Source organism: Drosophila takahashii, chromosome 3R, assembly GCF_030179915.1.
Source record: "Drosophila takahashii strain IR98-3 E-12201 chromosome 3R, DtakHiC1v2, whole genome shotgun sequence".
Taxonomy (NCBI): domain Eukaryota; kingdom Metazoa; phylum Arthropoda; class Insecta; order Diptera; family Drosophilidae; genus Drosophila; species Drosophila takahashii.
This window is the reverse complement of record NC_091681.1, coordinates 1,280,300-1,299,353: the sequence shown is the minus strand read 5'-3', so window position 1 is coordinate 1,299,353 and position 19,054 is coordinate 1,280,300. Positions and strand designations below refer to the sequence as shown.

Below are 19,054 nucleotides of genomic sequence, written 5' to 3'. Positions count from 1 at the left end.
CAACGCGAAAACTTGTGATTGCAGGGAAATTTGATATTTTATTTTAGCGACGACGAAAGGGAGTTTGCGCAATGAGATTCATATGACAACTAACTCTTTAATTTCAATATATAAACGCTTAAGCCTAACTTAACGAAAGGGGCGAGAGACGGGGCGAATTCGCGAGCGCGATTAAAGCTTTATTGCGCTCCCGCTCCCGCCTTACACTATTTAACAAAGTTCATTATAAAAGCGCAAAGTGCGCAAACACCGCCCCCTCTGAAGGACCACCGTCTTCAGCACGCCACAGGCAGCACCGCCAGCCTATGGACCGCTCGCCGATACGTCGTATCCTTCGTTTTCACGTCCGCCACTCGGACCTTGCCGTCAGCGCCGACGTGCACCGCCACGATCCGACCGATCATCCACTGCTGCGGCGGAAGATTGTCCTCGGCGACGACGACGAGAGCTCCCACGGCGACGTTTGGAACCTCCTGGTGCCACTTGTTTTTCGCCTGGAGGCTCGAGACGTACTCCCGGGACCATCGCTGCCAAAACCTGTGCCTGAGAGACGAGACACTGCGCAATCGTCGCAAGCAGGTTGGGCTGACTTGGTCCGGGAGCGCTGCTGAGGGTGGAGCTAGTAGGGGCCCGCCGATCAGGAGATGGCCTGGGCTTAGTGCTTCGCCGTCGTTGGGATCTGTGCTGATCGCTCCGAGGGGCCTGGAGTTGAGCACGGCCTCCACGCTGGTGAGGAGAGTTCCGAGCTCCTCCGCGGTCAGGATGTCTTCGCCGACCGTCCGAAGGAACAGGTGCTTTGCAGACTTCACACCTGCCTCCCAAAGTCCGCCGAAGTGAGGTGCTCTGGGCGGTATGAACACAAACTCGCATCCTCTTCTTGATGCGAATGTTGCGATACCGCCCCCCTGCTCCTCCAGACGGGCCCGGAACTCTCTCATGTGGCGATCGGCTCCGACGAAGTTCGTCGCGTTGTCGCACCACACCTTCTCCGGAATCCCGCGTCGACTCACGAACCTTTGGAATGCCAACAAAAACGCATCAGTGGTGAGGTCGGACACTAACTCTAAGTGGACCGCTTTGGACGCAAAACATACAAACAATGCCACGTATGATTTGTACGGCGGCTTACCACGGATACGATACGTTGTGTTAAATGGGCCACAAAAATCAACACCACAGATATTAAAGGGGCGGAGAGCTCGAAGTCTGTCTGATGGCAAGTTCCCCATGATTTGCGTCAAGAGTTGAGGTTTGCACCGAAAGCAACGAATGCAAGACCGAACTGTTCTGCGGCAAACTTCCTGCGCATTTACCAACCATATCTTTTCTCGCAACAGACTTACAAGAGCTCGAGGGCCAGCATGACAATTTGTGACGTGCAGGTAGGACACGTAGGCTTTAACAAACTGTGAGCCTTTAGACAACAACAACGGGAATTTGGCTTCGTACGGGATAGGAGCATTCAATAACCGACCCCCAACTCGCAGCAATGTCGAAGAACACCAATCTAGTTTTTTCTCCTGAAGAAAAGGGCTTAGTTTTTGAATATTCGTTGCTACCGGTTTATTTTTCCGAATTTTGCCTATGTCGTCACTGAACTCGTGAGATGGGATCACTTCCACTATTTTCTCGAACGCAAAATTCTCTCTTGGAGTAATACTTTTTTCAAAAGGCTGCGACACTTTTTTGCACCTTTGAATAAACCGAAAGACCCACACGAAAACCCTTAGAAGCCTTATGTGCGACGAAAAGGATTCTAGTTTCTGAAGCACACAATTAGGCTCAGGGATAACCACAAGCGCCAAAGCTGATTTGCGTAATTCCATCGACACGACATCAGCAGGTACTTCGAAGTGTCGATTCACAGGCCAATCTTTTTCTGCATCGAGCAAAAACGACGGCCCAGCGAACCAAATGGAAGCTGTGAGTTCCTCAACGTCACATCCCCGTGACACGATGTCCGCTGGGTTTACTTTGGTGGGGACATGTCGCCAAATTGCCTTTTCCGACCACTCTTGGATCTCTGCAAATCGGTTTGAGACGAAAACCGACAACGACGACGGATGCGTTTTAATCCAATGCAGAGTGATCTCCGAGTCCGTCCATAGGAACCTTTGTGATCGGAAAATTAAGCAATGGTCTTACACGATTATAAAGATCCGCAAGAAGGTGAGCTGCGCACAACTCAAGGCGGGGCAAAGTTTTCGTCTTGAGGGGAGCTACTTTGGATTTTGCTGTCAATAAAGATACTTTTAAACCTTCAGCGGTACTAGTGCGAACATAGATGCACGCTCCATATGCTCGCATGGAAGCGTCAGCGAAACCATATATTTCTGCCGGGACTTTGGCGTCTTTATGAACGAATTGCGATACCTAGATCTTGGGCAGTTGCAACAGCGTTCCCTTAAAAGCTTCACAAGATGTCTGCAGTTGCATCGGCAGCGACTCGTCCCAGTCTAACTTTCGAAGCCACAGTTCCTGCAACAACATTTTTGCCCTAGTCACTAGAGGGCACAACAGGCCAAGCGGATCGAAAAGTCGGGCAGTCACCGACAGTATGTTTCGTTTTGTCGCACGAAGATCCAGGAAAGAGTCGTCCAACCGAAATTGAAAGTAATCTTTACCCGGCAACCAAACCACGCTAAGGGTCTTAGTTACGTCTGAGTCTGCCGTTAGCGGCATGACAGTGCTTTCAGATGCGGATAACTCTGGGCAGTTAGAAAACCACTTTGCCAATTCAAATCCTGCCTCTTGCAATACCTGAGAAACTTCGTCTCGAAGGCTTAGCAGGTCCTCAACGCTTCTGGCGCCAGTCAACAAATCGTCAACATAAAAGTCATTCTGAATGACCTTGGCGGCTTTTGGACACGAATCCTGTGCGATCTCTCCAAGCCGATTTAAACACCGAATCGCCAGATAGGGGCTGGCGAAGTACCATAAGTCACGGTGTTCAGCTTGAAGATTTTTAGAAACTCAGATGGATCTCGTCTCCACACTATGAGCTGAAAGTTTCGGTCAGCTTCGTCAACCATTACTTGACGATACATCTTTTTTACGTCTGCTGCAAGCGCAAACTTGTGCAGTCTGAACCGAAGCAGGGTCGAATACAGCTCCTCTTGAATGGTGGGGCCAACCATCAAGATGTCATTCAACGCGACCTGCGTCGATGTACGGCTCGAGGCGTCGAATACCACTCTCAACTTTGTCGAGGTGCTTTTTGATGTGTGATATGAGCGTGTTAACTTTTTCCTCGATTTCGTTAACCTGTGACATGCTGACTTCATTCACATTTAAATTTTTTTCTAAAATCCACTTTTTTAAGGCAGAGGCGTCGCGTCCATTGCTCTCCCAAACCTCCAGCAATGTTAAGCGGCAAAACTCATATTCGGCTGCCACATGATAGATGCAATGTTTATTAATTTTTACAGTTTCATTTTTATAAATCAAGCTAGCAATTAATCAGCCGACTTTGTTATCGCGTGAAATTCACATCGCAGCTTTTAAAAATTTTTTGAAAACAGTTTTATTTTATCCAGAGTATTCCTAATTGAAAAATACATTCAATTTTGTATATTAAAATGATAACAACTTCAACTTTATGCGTTAATTTCTGACTTTTTGCCCATAGTGCAGGTAAGTAAGGATGCATAGTAAGGATGAAGTCGTTGATGAAAGTCAAGTCCCTTGGAGGCGAATATAATTTAAAAACGAGGACGGAAGCTAGCTTCGGCAAGCCGAAGTTTTAATACCCTTGAAGATTTCACGAATTAAAATTTGACTACAATAGCAACATGAATTAAAAACAAAATATTTCATAATTCAAAAAATTAAATTTTTAAATTTGTCTCCTTATTGCTCCTATGGGAGCTATAGGAAATAGACGTCCGATCGGAACGAGCTTTTACCCTGATCAAGGTATGCACAAAAAAATAAGATTTGGAAAGATTCATGTCAATAGTTTTTACACTGCGCGAAATATCCTGAAAAACATAAAATTTTAACCGATTTCACCCTATTATTCCTATGGGAGCTATAGGATATAGACGTCCGATCGGCACGCGCTTTTACCCTGATTAAGGTATGCACCAAAAAAATACGATTTGGAAAGATTCATGTCAATAACTTTTACACTGAGCGAAAAATCTTTGGTTTTGGCAAGTTATAGCTATAGGATATAGACGTCCGATCGGGTCAATTGTCAAACTTGATCTGCGTACACATGTTTTAGGATGACTGTGAAAGTTTTAAGTCGCTAGCTTTTAAACTGAGCTCGCAAACGGTATTGAAGCAGACGGACATGGCTATATCGACTCGCCTATTGATCCTGATCAAGAATGTATATACTTTATGGGGTCGGAAACGTCTCCTTCACTGCGTTACAAACTTCTGACCAAAATTATAATACCCTCTGCAAGGGTATAATAATAGTTATCATTTCTTCGACTATAACTTTTATTGGCGAACGCAAAATTGACAGTTTATCTTCAAAATTATAACACAGAACCTCTATTTAAGTGTGAGTCACACAAAAAAACTGTTAATAGGCATGAAATAAACCTCTACTTGACTATTTTATTTATTTATTTATTTATTTATTTATTTATTTCATTAGTGATTTTTAATCGACCTATGTTTACTATTGAGTGCGTTAGCGAACTCGAGGTCATTTTTTAGAACTTGAGTTTATAATTCAACAGTCTAGCATTTCAACACACTGCACTCGGTGAGGAGTGAACCTCGGACTTTCTGGGATTTGCAAATTTCGGTAGGTCGTCAACGCTACCTCATCAGCCAGAGAAGAGGATGAGAGCTGGGCGTCAAAACTTCTATTTATACCACATCTAGGAATATGTAATTAAGCATTACATACTTATAGGTGTGACTTACTTCAAAGCTTCGTCGCTAAACTTCTAAAGTGTGTGAAAGCTATATTGGTTGTCTGTTTGGAAACAATCTGTTTCCCAAGTTTTTCAGACGTGAATAACAACAACTAATTACTTAACTGTTGTATTCGAAACGTACGCATTTTTTAATGCAATTTTTATTATGCGATTGTTGTAGGGCGTGTCTCCCTTTTTGTTAGTTAGTGATTTTTAATCGACCTGAAAATTTAATACTATTTTGTATTACAACGCGAATACTTGTGATTGCAGGGAAATTTGATATTTTATTTTTGGCGACGACGAAAGGGAGTTTGCGCAATGAGATTCATATAACAACTGACTCTTTAATTTCAATATATAAACGCTTAGGACTAACTTAACGAAAGGGGCGAGAGACGGGGCGAATTCGCGAGCGCGATTAAAGCTTTATTGCGCTCCCGCTCCCGCCTTACACTATTCAACATATTTCATTATAAAAGCGCAAAGTGCGCAAACACCGCCCCCTCTGAAGGACCACCGTCTTCAGCACGCCACAGGCAGCACCGCCAGCCTATGGACCGCTCGCCGATACGTCGTATCCTTTGTTTTCACGTCCGCCACTCGGACCTTGCCGTCAGCGCCGACGTGCACCGCCACGATCCGACCGATCATCCACTGCTGCGGCGGAAGATTGTCCTCGGCGACGACGACGAGAGCTCCCACGGCGACGTTTGGAACCTCCTGGTGCCACTTGTTTTTCGCCTGGAGGCTCGAGACGTACTCCCGGGACCATCGCTGCCAAAACCTGTGCCTGAGACACGAGACACTGCGCCATCGTCGCAAGCAGGTTGGGCTGACTTGGTCCGGGAGCGCTGCTGAGGGTGGAGCTAGTAGGGGCCCGCCGATCAGGAGATGGCCTGGGCTTAGTGCTTCGCCGTCGTTGGGATCTGTGCTGATCGCTCCGAGGGGCCTGGAGTTGAGCACGGCCTCCACGCTGGTGAGGAGAGTTCCGAGCTCCTCCGCGGTCAGGATGTCTTCGCCGACCGTCCGAAGGAACAGGTGCTTTGCAGACTTCACACCTGCCTCCCAAAGTCCGCCGAAGTGAGGTGCTCTGGGCGGTATAAACACAAACTCGCATCCTCTTCTTGATGCGAATGTTGCGATACCGCCCCCCTGCTCCTCCAGACGGGCCCGGAACTCTCTCATGTGGCGATCGGCTCCGACGAAGTTCGTCGCGTTGTCGCACCACACCTTCTCCGGAATCCCGCGTCGACTCACGAACCTTTGGAATGCCAACAAAAACGCATCAGTGGTGAGGTCGGACACTAACTCTAAGTGGACCGCTTTGGACGCAAAACATACAAACAATGCCACGTATGATTTGTACGGCGGCTTACCACGGATACGATACGTTGTGTTAAATGGGCCACAAAAATCAACACCACAGATATTAAAGGGGCGGAGAGCTCGAAGTCTGTCTGATGGCAAGTTCCCCATGATTTGCGTCAAGAGTTGAGGTTTGCACCGAAAGCAACGAATGCAAGACCGAACTGTTCTGCGGCAAACTTCCTGCGCATTTACCAACCATATCTTTTCTCGCAACAGACTTACAAGAGCTCGAGGGCCAGCATGACAATTTGTGACGTGCAGGTAGGACACGTAGGCTTTAACAAACTGTGAGCCTTTAGACAACAACAACGGGAATTTGGCTTCGTACGGGATAGGAGCATTCAATAACCGACCCCCAACTCGCAGCAATGTCGAAGAACACCAATCTAGTTTTTTCTGCTGAAGAAAAGGGCTTAGTTTTTGAATATTCGTTGCTACCGGTTTATTTTTCCGAATTTTGCCTATGTCGTCACTGAACTCGTGAGATGGGATCACTTCCACTATTTTCTCGAACGCAAAATTCTCTCTTGGAGTAATACTTTTTTCAAAAGGCTGCGACACTTTTTTGCACCTTTGAATAAACCGAAAGAACCACACGAAAACCCTTAGAAGCCTTATGTGCGACGAAAAGGATTCTAGTTTCTGAAGCACACAATTAGGCTCAGGGATAACCACAAGCGCCAAAGCTGATTTGCGTAATTCCATCGACACGAAATCAGCAGGTACTTCGAAGTGTCGATTCACAGGCCAATCTTTTTCTGCATCGAGCAAAAACGACGGCCCAGCGAACCAAATGGAAGCTGTGAGTTCCTCAACGTCACATCCCCGTGACACGATGTCCGCTGGGTTTACTTTCGTGGGGACATGTCGCCAAATTGCTTTTTCCGACCACTCTTGGATCTCTGCAACTCGGTTTGAGACGAAAACCGACAACGACGACGGATGCGTTTTAATCCAATGCAGAGTGATCTCCGAGTCCGTCCATAGGAACACCTTTGTGATCGGAAAATTAAGCAATGGTCTTACACGATTATAAAGATCCGCAAGAAGGTGAGCTGCGCACAACTCAAGGCGGGGCAAAGTTTTCGTCTTGAGGGGAGCTACTTTGGATTTTGCTGTCAATAAAGATACTTTTAAACCTTCAGCGGTACTAGTGCGAACGTAGATGCACGCTCCATATGCTCGCATGGAAGCGTCAGCGAAACCATGTATTTCTGCCGGGACTTTGGCGTCTGTATGAACGAATCGCGATACCTCGATCTTGGGCAGTTGCAACAGCGTTCCCTTAAAAGCTTCCCAAGATGTCTGCAGTTGCATCGGCAGCGACTCGTCCCAGTCTAACTTTCGAAGCCACAGTTCCTGCAACAACATTTTTGCCCTAGTCACTAGAGGGCACAACAGGCCAAGTGGATCGAAAAGTCGGGCAGTCACCGACAGTATGTTTCGTTTTGTCGCACGAAGATCCAGGAAAGAGTCATCCAACCGAAATTGAAAGTAATCTTTACCCGGCAACCAAACCACGCCAAGGGTCTTAGTTACGTCTGAGTCTGCCGTTAGCGGCATGACAGCGCTTTCAGATGCGGATAACTCTGGGCAGTTAGAAAACCACTTTGCCAATTCAAATCCTGCCTCTTGCAATACCTGAGAAACTTCGTCTCGAAGGCTTAGCAGGTCCTCAACGCTTCTGGAGCCAGTCAACAAATCGCCAACATAAAAGTCATTCTGAATGACCTTGGCGGCTTTTGGACACGAATCCTGCGCGATCTCTCCAAGCCGATTTAAACACGGAATCGCTAGATAGGGGGCTGGCGAAGTACCATAAGTCACGGTGTTCAGCTTGAAGATTTTTAGAGACTCAGATGGATCTCGTCTCCACACTATGAGCTGAAAGTTTCGGTCAGCTTCGTCAACCATTACTTGACGATACATCTTTTTTACGTCTGCTGCAAGCGCAAACTTGTGCAGTCTGAACCGAAGCAGGGTCGAATACAGCTCCTCTTAAATGGTGGGGCCAACCATCAAGATGTCATTCAACGCGACCTGCGTCGATGTACGGCTCGAGGCGTCGAATACCACTCTCAACTTTGTCGAGGTGCTTTGAGGTCGCAGCACGCATTGGTGCGGAATGAAATAGTGCGGACTGTCTGGGATTTTATTGTTCGTAGAAGACATATGGCCCATCGTTTCATATTCTTCCATGAATTCCAGATACATCTTTTTTAAAGAAGGATCTTTGGATAATCTTCTTTCAAGCGACAAAAATCTACGTTTCGCAACTTCATATGATGAACCAAGAGTGTTTGGGTTAGACTTGAACGGCAGACGAACCGAAAATCTCCCGGACGACAATCTTTGAGTGTTTTTCTCAAAGTGTTGCTCACAAAGTTGCTGCTCAGGAGTATGGACCTTGGCCTTGGGCGGCAAGTCCTCCACAGACCAAAATTTCTGCAGGGTGTTGTCGATTGACTCCAACACTTCTTCCTGGCAGCTGAGATGTACCAACTTTTCCGTATTTCTTATTTTTTCTGAGGCACATCTCCCTGACACTATCCAGCCGAGAACTGTTTTTTGCAAAATGGGGAACTCAGGCCCTTGCTTTATCTGGCCCACTGACAATAGTTCAAAGAACGAGTCTGCGCCTATAAGCATATCTATTTTTTGGGGCTTGAAGAAGAATGGATCTGCCAATTGAATATTTTCAGGCACCCTCCAGCCGCTGGTGTTCACCGTTTGATCCGGATGATAACCAGAAATATTTTTTAGTATATAAAATTCGGACGACAATTGACTGCTACCCACTCGCGACTTAACTATCGTGTGAATTTTCTTGGTTGCTTGAGCATTAGTTCCACCAATGCCCCGCAAGCTCAAACACACGTCCTCTCTCTTAATCTGAAGTCTCTGAGCGAGCTTATCGGTCACGCCAGGGGGCGGTGTTTAACGGCGATTGAAACTGCAGCGGTCAAAATTTTCCAGCGGCAGCAACGACGAATTCACGTAGGCAGGAACAGCGGATTAGCAGCGGCAACAACAACTACACTGGTCCAGCTAACGGCGATTGAGAACAGCAGCGGCAATGGAAATCCAAGAAACTGCAGCTTCCAAACTTCCAACAATTTTATTTGGCAGCAACAATTTTATTTAGCGGCAGCGACGACGAATTAAATCGGCAGCAACAAATCACTTTAATGTTTAAAAAAAAGGGGCCGGCGCGATTTATTTGATTAATTTGTTTGTTTCACCAAAAAAAATAACAACTCGAGTTCCTCTGCTAATCACGTCGGGGTCACCATGAAAGTTTAATACTATTTTGTATTACAACGCGAAAACTTGTGATTGCAGGGAAATTTGATATTTTATTTTAGCGACGACGAAAGGGAGTTTGCGCAATGAGATTCATATGACAACTAACTCTTTAATTTCAATATATAAACGCTTAAGCCTAACTTAACGAAAGGGGCGAGAGACGGGGCGAATTCGCGAGCGCGATTAAAGCTTTATTGCGCTCCCGCTCCCGCCTTACACTATTTAACAAAGTTCATTATAAAAGCGCAAAGTGCGCAAACAGGCCACACAAGGTTTATATAGCAGTATTCTGCTGTTTTTCAACAAAGGCAGTGCGCCTGGAAGTAATTACTGATCTAACGACTCAGGCCTTTATTGCATCACTAAAAAGGTTCATTGGACGACAAGGTGCTCCAGAACGAATCTACTGCGACAATGTCACAAATTTTGTAGGGGCGAATAATCAGCTGGCAGAACTAAAAGACAGCATTCATGACCAAGGAGCTCAAGAGTTAATACAGGGAACATGTAATCAGGTTGGAACAGAATTTTTGTTTTATACCACCAAGAGCACCACATTTTGGGGGTCTTTGGGAGGCCGCAGTCAAATCGGAAAAACACTTACTAATCAGAAGCAAAGCAGCAGCATCGTTGACTCATGAGAAGTTAGAAACCACCACAGTAGATGTTGAAGCCATACTAAATTCACGACCTTTGACTCCAATTTCTTCCATCCGAAACGATTTGGCCGCTCTAACCCCCGGCCATTTCTTGATAGGAGAAGCACTAACGGCATCACCACAAGTGCACGGACAAGAAATACGATCAGGCTTGGTCACGCGTTGGAAGCAAGTGGACAAGGTTAGACAACACTTCTGGGAAAGGTGGAGCCTGGAATATCTGCACCAACTTCAGGACAGAGCAAAGTGGACAACGACAAAAGGGTCAATTCAACCTGGAAATCTGGTAGTAGTAAAAGAGGACAACGCAGCACCACTCCAGTGGCCACTAGGGAGAGTGCTAAGAACTCATCCAGGAAGAGACGGACACACACGGGTGGTCGACATAAAAACCGCGGCTGGAGAGTTTACTCGGGCAATTCATCGTCTAGCAATTTTGCCTGTGGAAGATCAGGGAGCTACTGTCAAGAAGCTACCACCACAACGATCACCAAGATTATGTACACAATCATAATCATCACGGCACTCGCCGTTTTCAGCCAACAGGCTCCAGTGCCAGAGCCACCGGTGAGGGTGACACCATTCAACATGTCCGGCACGTACGTTAAATTACAAGATCGCATCACGTTATCATCAGCAGAATGGACGATCGTGTCATACTTTGATTTACGAAGTTTGGCAGAAGAAATACTGCGGCCGAAAAGGAACCTGTGGAAGTATCGTGGAGGCCCTAAGGCAAGAGGTGGATGAATTTCAGGACACCCAGGATCTGTTCAACCACCAGAGACAAAAAAGGGGTGCCCTCGGTCTAGTAGGAAACATAGCGAATGGGCTATGTCTGGATTTAAAGTATGCTCAGAAGATGGAAACAACGCTACAGAAAATTAAGTCAAAGGAGTTGGATCATACTCACCTACTTGAAAAGCAAACTTCGGTACTGGACAGTACGCTCAACGTAATGAAATCAAGCTACAACATGATGGAAGAACGCGTAAAAAGAGTCGAAGGTCTGGTTACAAACCTCGAAAACTCCATCAAAACAGGAAAGGTGGCCCAAATCGCGACAGAGCTATCTTTACTTGCTGGGCATATAAAACGCACCCAAGCAATGATTATTAATGTGGTGACCGGAGTTCACAAGGGAATGATTGATCCAACTTTGCTATCAGTGAATCAACTACGAAGAGAGTTGATCAACATTCAGGCACTATTGCGAAATGGACGAACGCTGCCAGTCAAACAGGAGACTATCCACGATGTATATCGACTGATAACAACATATGTCCAGAAACTAGACGAGCTATTAGTGTTCCACAGCAAGGTGCCGTTAGTAGACGAGGAGGAATTCAACGTCTATCATCTATCACCAATCCCAATCGTAGTAAACAACACCATCAGAATCGTGCGCACAGAAACCGTTTATTTGGCTATCAGTGACCATCAAGATCAGCATTTCGCCATCAGTAAGGAAGAGCTCGAAGGATGTACCAGGCTGTCAACAGGATCATTATTGTGCAAGCTACGACAGGCAACCTTAGGCCCAGCTCACGAGTTGTTAAAATGCACCTTAGCAGCCTTTCACAAGGAACATGATCTGCTGTGTGCATCAACGGAAGAACCAGCATCAAGCGTATGGTACCCCCTTCGTTGCCTAATTCGTGGATTGTCGCGACCGCCAAAGAAATCCCCCTGACATATGTATGCGGGGAAGAACGTCATCAAGTTCACATAGGCGGCATTGGAAAGATAACCTTCAATGAAAACTGCATAGCACGCAGTGCAACGGTAACGTTACAAGGGCACCCTCACTTGCAGCCAGAAATACATGAGCAAGAGCCGGGAACTTTTGTCCACCCGATGAGTCTGCTCAACAAACAGAAGCAATAATGGAGCACGATATGGAATCAAGATATGGCAATCACACGCAACAGTTGACGCAGCTACATCAAGAAGTACAAACCCTGAAGAAAATGCAGACTCAACAACCAGATGAGTCAATGGACGGCATACAAAGGTATGTGAACGTCAGCACGATAGCGACGATAGCAATAATCACCATAGTTGCAATGGTTACAACCAGTGTTGGGAAAGGTACTGTGTTTTTTTACCTAGGTAAGGTAAAAGGTATTGGGCAAAAATAAATACCTAGGTAAGGTAAAGGTACTTCAATTTCCCAGTACCTAGGTAAGGGTAAAAGGTAAATATATTGTTTTTTTTTTATTTTTTTTTAATTTTTTTGTTTTGTTCAATGTAATCATTTAAACTTAAAATAAGACTAGTTTTCAGTTTTTAGTCGTCTTAATCAAACAATATTTTTCATTTCATTTAAGTTTAAATGTTATAATTTTGTGCATATATTTTTAAAACACGCGGCATGAATAATTGTATGCACGTATCACTTCATTAATGTATTTATGAAACCCTCATGTACATATTTGGCGCGCAAAAATACCGTTTGTTTACGTACATACGGCATTTTTGCGCGCCAAATACACTTTGGTTTCATAAATAAATTGATGTAGTGATGGGAACATACATACGTGCACAAAATTATATAAAACAAGAGAGAACGCTATAGTCGGGTGCCCCGACAATCAGATACCCGTTACTCAGCTAAAGGGAGTGCGAAAGAGATGGAGAAAAACTTTGATCCGCCGTAACTTTTTAACGAATGGTCCGATTTAAAAAATTTCGATAGGTATTGATAAACACAATAAAACTGCATTTTTACTTTTCCAAAATATTGAAATTTTTAAAATCGTATATACGCGATTGTGGGCGTTAGAGGGGGCGTGGCACCCTTTTGAAACAAACTTGCGCTGCGTAGGAACTCCTAGAATCTGCATGCAAAATGTCAATCTTCTAGCTTTTATAGTTTCCGAGATCTCAGCGTTCATACAGACAGACAGACAGACAGACAGACAGACAGACAGACAGACAGACAGACAGACAGACGGACAGACAGACGGACAGACGGACATGGCTAGATCGACTCGGCTAGTGATCCCGATCAAGAATATATATAGTTTATAGGGTCGGAAACGCTTCCTTCTACCTGTTACATACTTTAGCACGAATCTAATATACCCTTTTACTCTACGAGTAACGGGTATAATAAAACTGCGATTAGTTTTAACTTCACGAAACAAACAATAGAACGGCTGAATTCCAATGACTTTAAATGCTGCGTTCCGACTATTACAATTTCTAAACGAAACGATACAATGAAACGATACTACAGTGTCGCAGTCAGATTCGGCTATTTTAAATCAGAGCAATGTTTAATACCTATGTATGTAAGTACCTTAATAATTCCAAAGGTATATAAAAATCTGCAGCTAGGTAAGGTAAAAGGTACTCAATTATTTTTATACCTAGGTAAGTTAAAAGGTACTCAAATATTTTTATACCTAGGTAAGGTAAAAGGTACCACTAAATTGTACCTAGGTACGTACCTAGGTAAAAGTATCTAGGTATGTCCCAACACTGGTTACAACAGCAATTATACGGTGGAAAAAGAAGAAAAGTGTATGCTGCAAAAATGACGGTGAAGAAAACAAGACTACAACGGCCATAGAGAGGCCTGAAAAGAGAACCCCACCAGAGCCCAAGATTCGATCGACAAGAATTACGCGCACATTCAAAATGAGCGACTCAGAATTATCATACTAAAAAAAAAAAAAGGCACACGTAGATTTATAACGGGGATTACATATTCAAGTACTTTATTAAGCGGACTCGGCCCCAGAGTCAACAGATGGATCATAACGTTGGGCGGGAGCCAGCGGTGCAGGAGAAGGCCGTCGCATGACACGAATCAAGTTGAGACGAATGACGACGAACCGAGCATCAGGAAGACACAGGATGGAACCAGGTTCAACTCGAATAACCTTCTCAGGAGGAAAGGACACACCGTTTACAATGGGTCCACAGCTCGTACGCAGTAGAATGTGCCCTCCAGATCGTCGCATGTAGTAGCCCGGGAGATCATCCAACAAGGTCCAAGATTTCTGGACGGGGAAGGAGCACGGGACTCCCACAACATCAACTAACACACGGCGACAAACGTAGAGCGACATGGTGACATCAACTACTGAGGTAGCAGTAATGGCATGAATATTTATACCAAATAAGTGTCAGGTCAGCACTTGGTGTCGAAGCAATGTTGACAACGAAAAGGAAAAAAAAGAACGCTAACAATCAAGTCCGGAATCAACATCGGATTCTCAGGCATCGGTATCGTTATCTGATTCTGTGCGCGCAGATATAGGAGGACTGCTGCTGCGATATACGGCGGTGACAACATGGTGAAACTCGAACGCAGTGCCATCGACCATAGGAAAAGGGCACTCCAATACTACCAGGATTAGGGTACTGGGAGGATTCCAATGGCCGCGGAACAGTAACCCGACGGCACTCAGCAACGAAACACGGTTACCTCGCCGATTGATCCTTAGTCGACGAGAGACCTTGGTAACCCGAAGATAACCTGGATTGCGGCATGGTGGCCAACAAGATGCAGGGCGATGTCAGTGTACGGAAGCAGATGCATGATGAAACACAAATCAGCCACGGCACGCTTTTGTTGAGGGAACCCCTCAATGGTGGGGAAATTGTTCGTAACTAGCAGTACTCAACACAACAAGGTTGCAGTATACGTCATGCAAGTTGCAACCGAGTGGTTGCAGCTCAAACCAGCAGCTCCAACAGACCCAACGATGACACACTGCTTCACCCACTCACCAAGAGACCCACCAATAACCCACTGACGCACCCACACCCAGCACCAGTAAAAACAGCATATTCTGCAGGCCCAGCAAAGTACTGCACCACAGTGCACGACCTACAATCACAAAGTGGCACAGAGAAACACCTCAAACTCAACCCACTGTACTGATCTTATGAAGAAGCTTCCGCCTTATCTAAGTAGTATATAATGTATCAATAATCCAATAAATCAGTTATCTATTCACCCTATAATACCGCGTATTTTACTCGGCACTCACAGGAGCACACTCGCGTCAACTACTAAGTAAAACTCAAGTACAACTACACATACAACATTCATCGATCCCCATCGTCAAGGGTGTGATCAAACACCCACATTCATTCTTATTATTATTTGTAAAAAACCAACTTCTCACTTTCCCGCTGGGTCGTATGCAAGTGCGTATGTGTGCGTACTTAATTGGCGAGACGATTTTCCGCCAGAAATCATATTTTGGCTAAGAAACTAATTGTGTGTTAAAAGAACTTTTATGATTGAACAGGATGATTATTAAAATTAAATTTATGTATATGGGACGTTCCATGTCAACCCGGCCACCCCACTTTTTTTTGTGGACAGTACCACATTGATTACAAAGCTACGTGCTTCCAATAGTTTACCTTAATGCACCTTAAAAACGAATATCTGCATATTTCATTTATAGTTTTATTTTACATATTTAAATTAAAGCTAAAAATATACCTTTTAATAAAAAAAATATAAAACTGCTTGATAAAATTTAAAAATATTTTTATAAAGTTTAATATATTTGAATATATAATGATTGTAAAACAAAGACAAAGCGAAGGATATTTAAATTGAATATATTTAAAGGATATTTCAATTAAATATATTTCTCTTTATTTTTATCCATGGCTGTTTTTATTAACTTGAAATTGAAAATATTTAATTTAATTTTAAATTTAAATTAAATGTATTAAACTGTGACCTATACTATTTAAATTAAATACGAATATCATCATATCTAATATTATCATCCTGCATTTAAATATTTTTAATCACACAGTTTTATATGTATTGTGTTAAAAGATATGTATTTATATTTAGTTTAATTATATAAAACTATTTTAATTATTTAGTATATTTAATAAATAATATAGTTAATTAACAAATACATGTATAAATACTTATTATTAATTTTTACCGTGTAGGTTTAATTTTAAAACTTTATCTACCTTAGAAGTATATCTAAAATAAAATCATTAAATTTTGTGTCATTTAATTTTGATTTGATCAGCGCGCAAACCTTTTTTGTTTCCCCTTTTTATACCCGTTACTCGTAGAGTAAAGGGGTATACTAGATTCGTGCAAAAGTATGTAACAGCTAGAAGGAAGCGTTTCCGACCCCATAAAGTATATATATTCTTGATCAGGATCACTAGCCGAGTCGATCTAGCCATGTCCGTCTGTCCGTCTGTATGAACGCTGAGATCTCAGAAACTACAAAAGGTAGAAGGTTGAGATTTCCCACACATATTCTTTGGCTTCCTACGCAGCGCAAGTTTATTTTAGCCGAGCGCCACGCCCCCTCTAACGCCCACAATCGCCCACAATCGCCCACTAACGATTTTAAAATGGGTCCTGCGCCCACATCTTTAAAGATTTCCGAGAAGTATAAATGCAATTTTGTTGTGTATATTTATACCTATCGAAATGTAGAAGACATTTTTCAAATCGGACCATTCATTAAAAAGTTATACGCAATCAAAAATTATATATCTATCTCCCTCGCACTCCCTTTAGCTGAGTTACGATTATTAGTCGGGACACCAACCCGACACAGCGTTCGCACTCCCTTTAGGGGCTGTCCATATATTACGTAATCACCTAGGGGGGGGAGGGGGTCATTGAAGTGATTATGTTTGATTACATGGGGAGGGGGGGGTCTTGTACAATGATTACGTAATCATTTTATATTAATTTCTTTATTTATGACCGAATGTGTCATACCAAACTTCATTTATAAACAATATTAAAGATTGGGTTGCATCTCCGTTTGAATCCACAGATTAAAACAAACAAAATTTTATTCTGGGGATTACGTAATCATTGGGGGGGGGGGGTGGTTTATGGATTGATTCCGTTTGATCACCAGGGGGGGGGGAGGGGGTCAAAAATCACCAAAAACGTGATTACGTAATATATGGACAGCCCCTTAGCTGAGTGACGGGTATTAGATAGGCGGGACAACAACCCGACTATAGCGTTCTCTCTTGTTGTTTTTTATAATACGTATAATATAAAAATACATATTTTTAAATCCATTTATTTAAAACACAATAAATCAGGGATCGCAAGTAAGAGTTACTTTTTTAAAAAAATTGACAAATAAGTTTTATTTTTCAATTTCTATTATAAAAGTTGAAAAATAAGTCTTATGCTTCAATTTTTATTATAAAAGTTGACAAATAACTCTTATGCTTCAATTTTTATTATAAAAATCAACAAATAAGAGTTATTTGTCAACTTTTATAATAAAATAAAGATTGAATTGAAATAACTCTTAAACTCTGGGGTACATTGGTTTAAAATTTAAATATATATAATCTACGCTTTAATACCTTTCTGTTGATATGCCATATGTCCCCAAAATATTTTTTATGATGTAACAAATATTATTATTGTAAAAAATATTTTGGGGACATATGGCATATCAACAGAAAGGTATTAAAGCGTAGATTATATATATATAAATTTTAAACCAATGTACCGTACAGTTCAAGAGTTATATCAATTCAATCTTTATTTTCAATTTTTATTATAAAAGTTGACAAATAACTCTTTATTTGTTGATTTTTATAATAAAAATTGAAGCATAAGAGTTATTTGTCAACTTTTATAATAAAAATTGAAAAATAAAACTTATTTGTCAATTTTTTTAAAAAAGTAACTCTTACTTGCGATCCCTGCAATAAATATACAAATATTCAACCTGTTCAATCGCAATATTTCTGAGGCTCCTAAAAATCGTTTACACGTCGCACGCTGAATACCCTAATGACAATTATTCCAATGTGAAGTCATATATGAAATAAAGTATAAATTAAATAAATAAAAAATATACTAAATTAGAATAGTTGTTATAAAAGGATTTTCAAATAAGTGTTTTTAATAATGTTATAATTTTTATATAATTAGTATATTAAGCCAGCGCGCTGCAGCGAAGAAATGCTTGTGAATACATGTGAATACATACAGTCGTCGGCTGTCGCTGTATACGAACAAGAGAGCGGCTAGCTCTAGAGCGCTCTCTCGCTGGATTTTGGGCAAGAGAGCGAAATGCCAGTTGAAAAGCCAGCACCCAAAAATCGTGTGCAAAAAAATCGTATGGCGTTATCCATCTTCATATTCTGATGTCTTTGCTTCAACTGATGGCGCTTAAAACTCAAATTTTTAATGCAGTTTAAAGAACTTTCAGTAAACACGGCGCGGAATTTAAACGAGCCGTTTAGCCGATAGGACCACATACTATTGTGCCCCTTTTACTATTTGAGCCCCCTTCTCCCTATATATAACAAAAATTTCAGTTTTTGAAGTCATTAAAAACAGGTTAAAACCACTTTTATTATAAACATTTAACAAAGCACAATAAAATAACTTTTTGTTCGATTTGGAGTATAATGATCATTTAGCCTTCATTTTTTTCATAGGCATGTGTTATATCTGGTGAATCTGGAGCTGGGAAAACTGAGACAACAAAATTTATATTGCAGTATTTATGCACAGTCACTTCAAATGTTTCTTCGTGGATACAACAGCAGATTTTAGAAGCTAACACCATTTTGGAAGCGTTTGGTAAGTTTTTTTTTAATTCCAAATATTTTGTAAATTTCTTTAGTAATTTATCTTGGACGAATATTGGAGTTTACGATTATTTTCAACTTCATTGACGGTTGCCGTCTTGGGTAACGGTATGATCACGGTTTCCATAATTTTAGCAGGTCGCAAACATCTCGGTATCACTTTTTCTTACGGTTTTCAAATCTTTTTAACTTTGACAGAGTGTTTAGAAATGTTTGCTATTTTATTTTATTTTCATTTTCTTTGTT

At 42.5% G+C, this 19,054-nt stretch overlaps 1 protein-coding gene across 12 annotated transcripts in view; it reads left to right on the top strand.

Moving 5' to 3' along the window:
* Myo81F (Myosin 81F) overlaps nucleotides 1–19,054 on the top strand; it is a 1,428,838-nt gene that overhangs the window by 259,669 nt on the left and 1,150,115 nt on the right. For all 12 annotated transcript variants that reach the window (XR_011419017.1, XM_070216714.1, XM_070216710.1 and 9 more), the window contains exon 5: nucleotides 18,656–18,800. Coding sequence is in view for 11 of the 12 variants with exons in the window: in XM_070216714.1 (XP_070072815.1) it covers nucleotides 18,656–18,800 (145 nt within the window). In the remaining variant the exon portion in view is untranslated. The remainder of the gene's footprint in view (nucleotides 1–18,655; nucleotides 18,801–19,054) is intronic.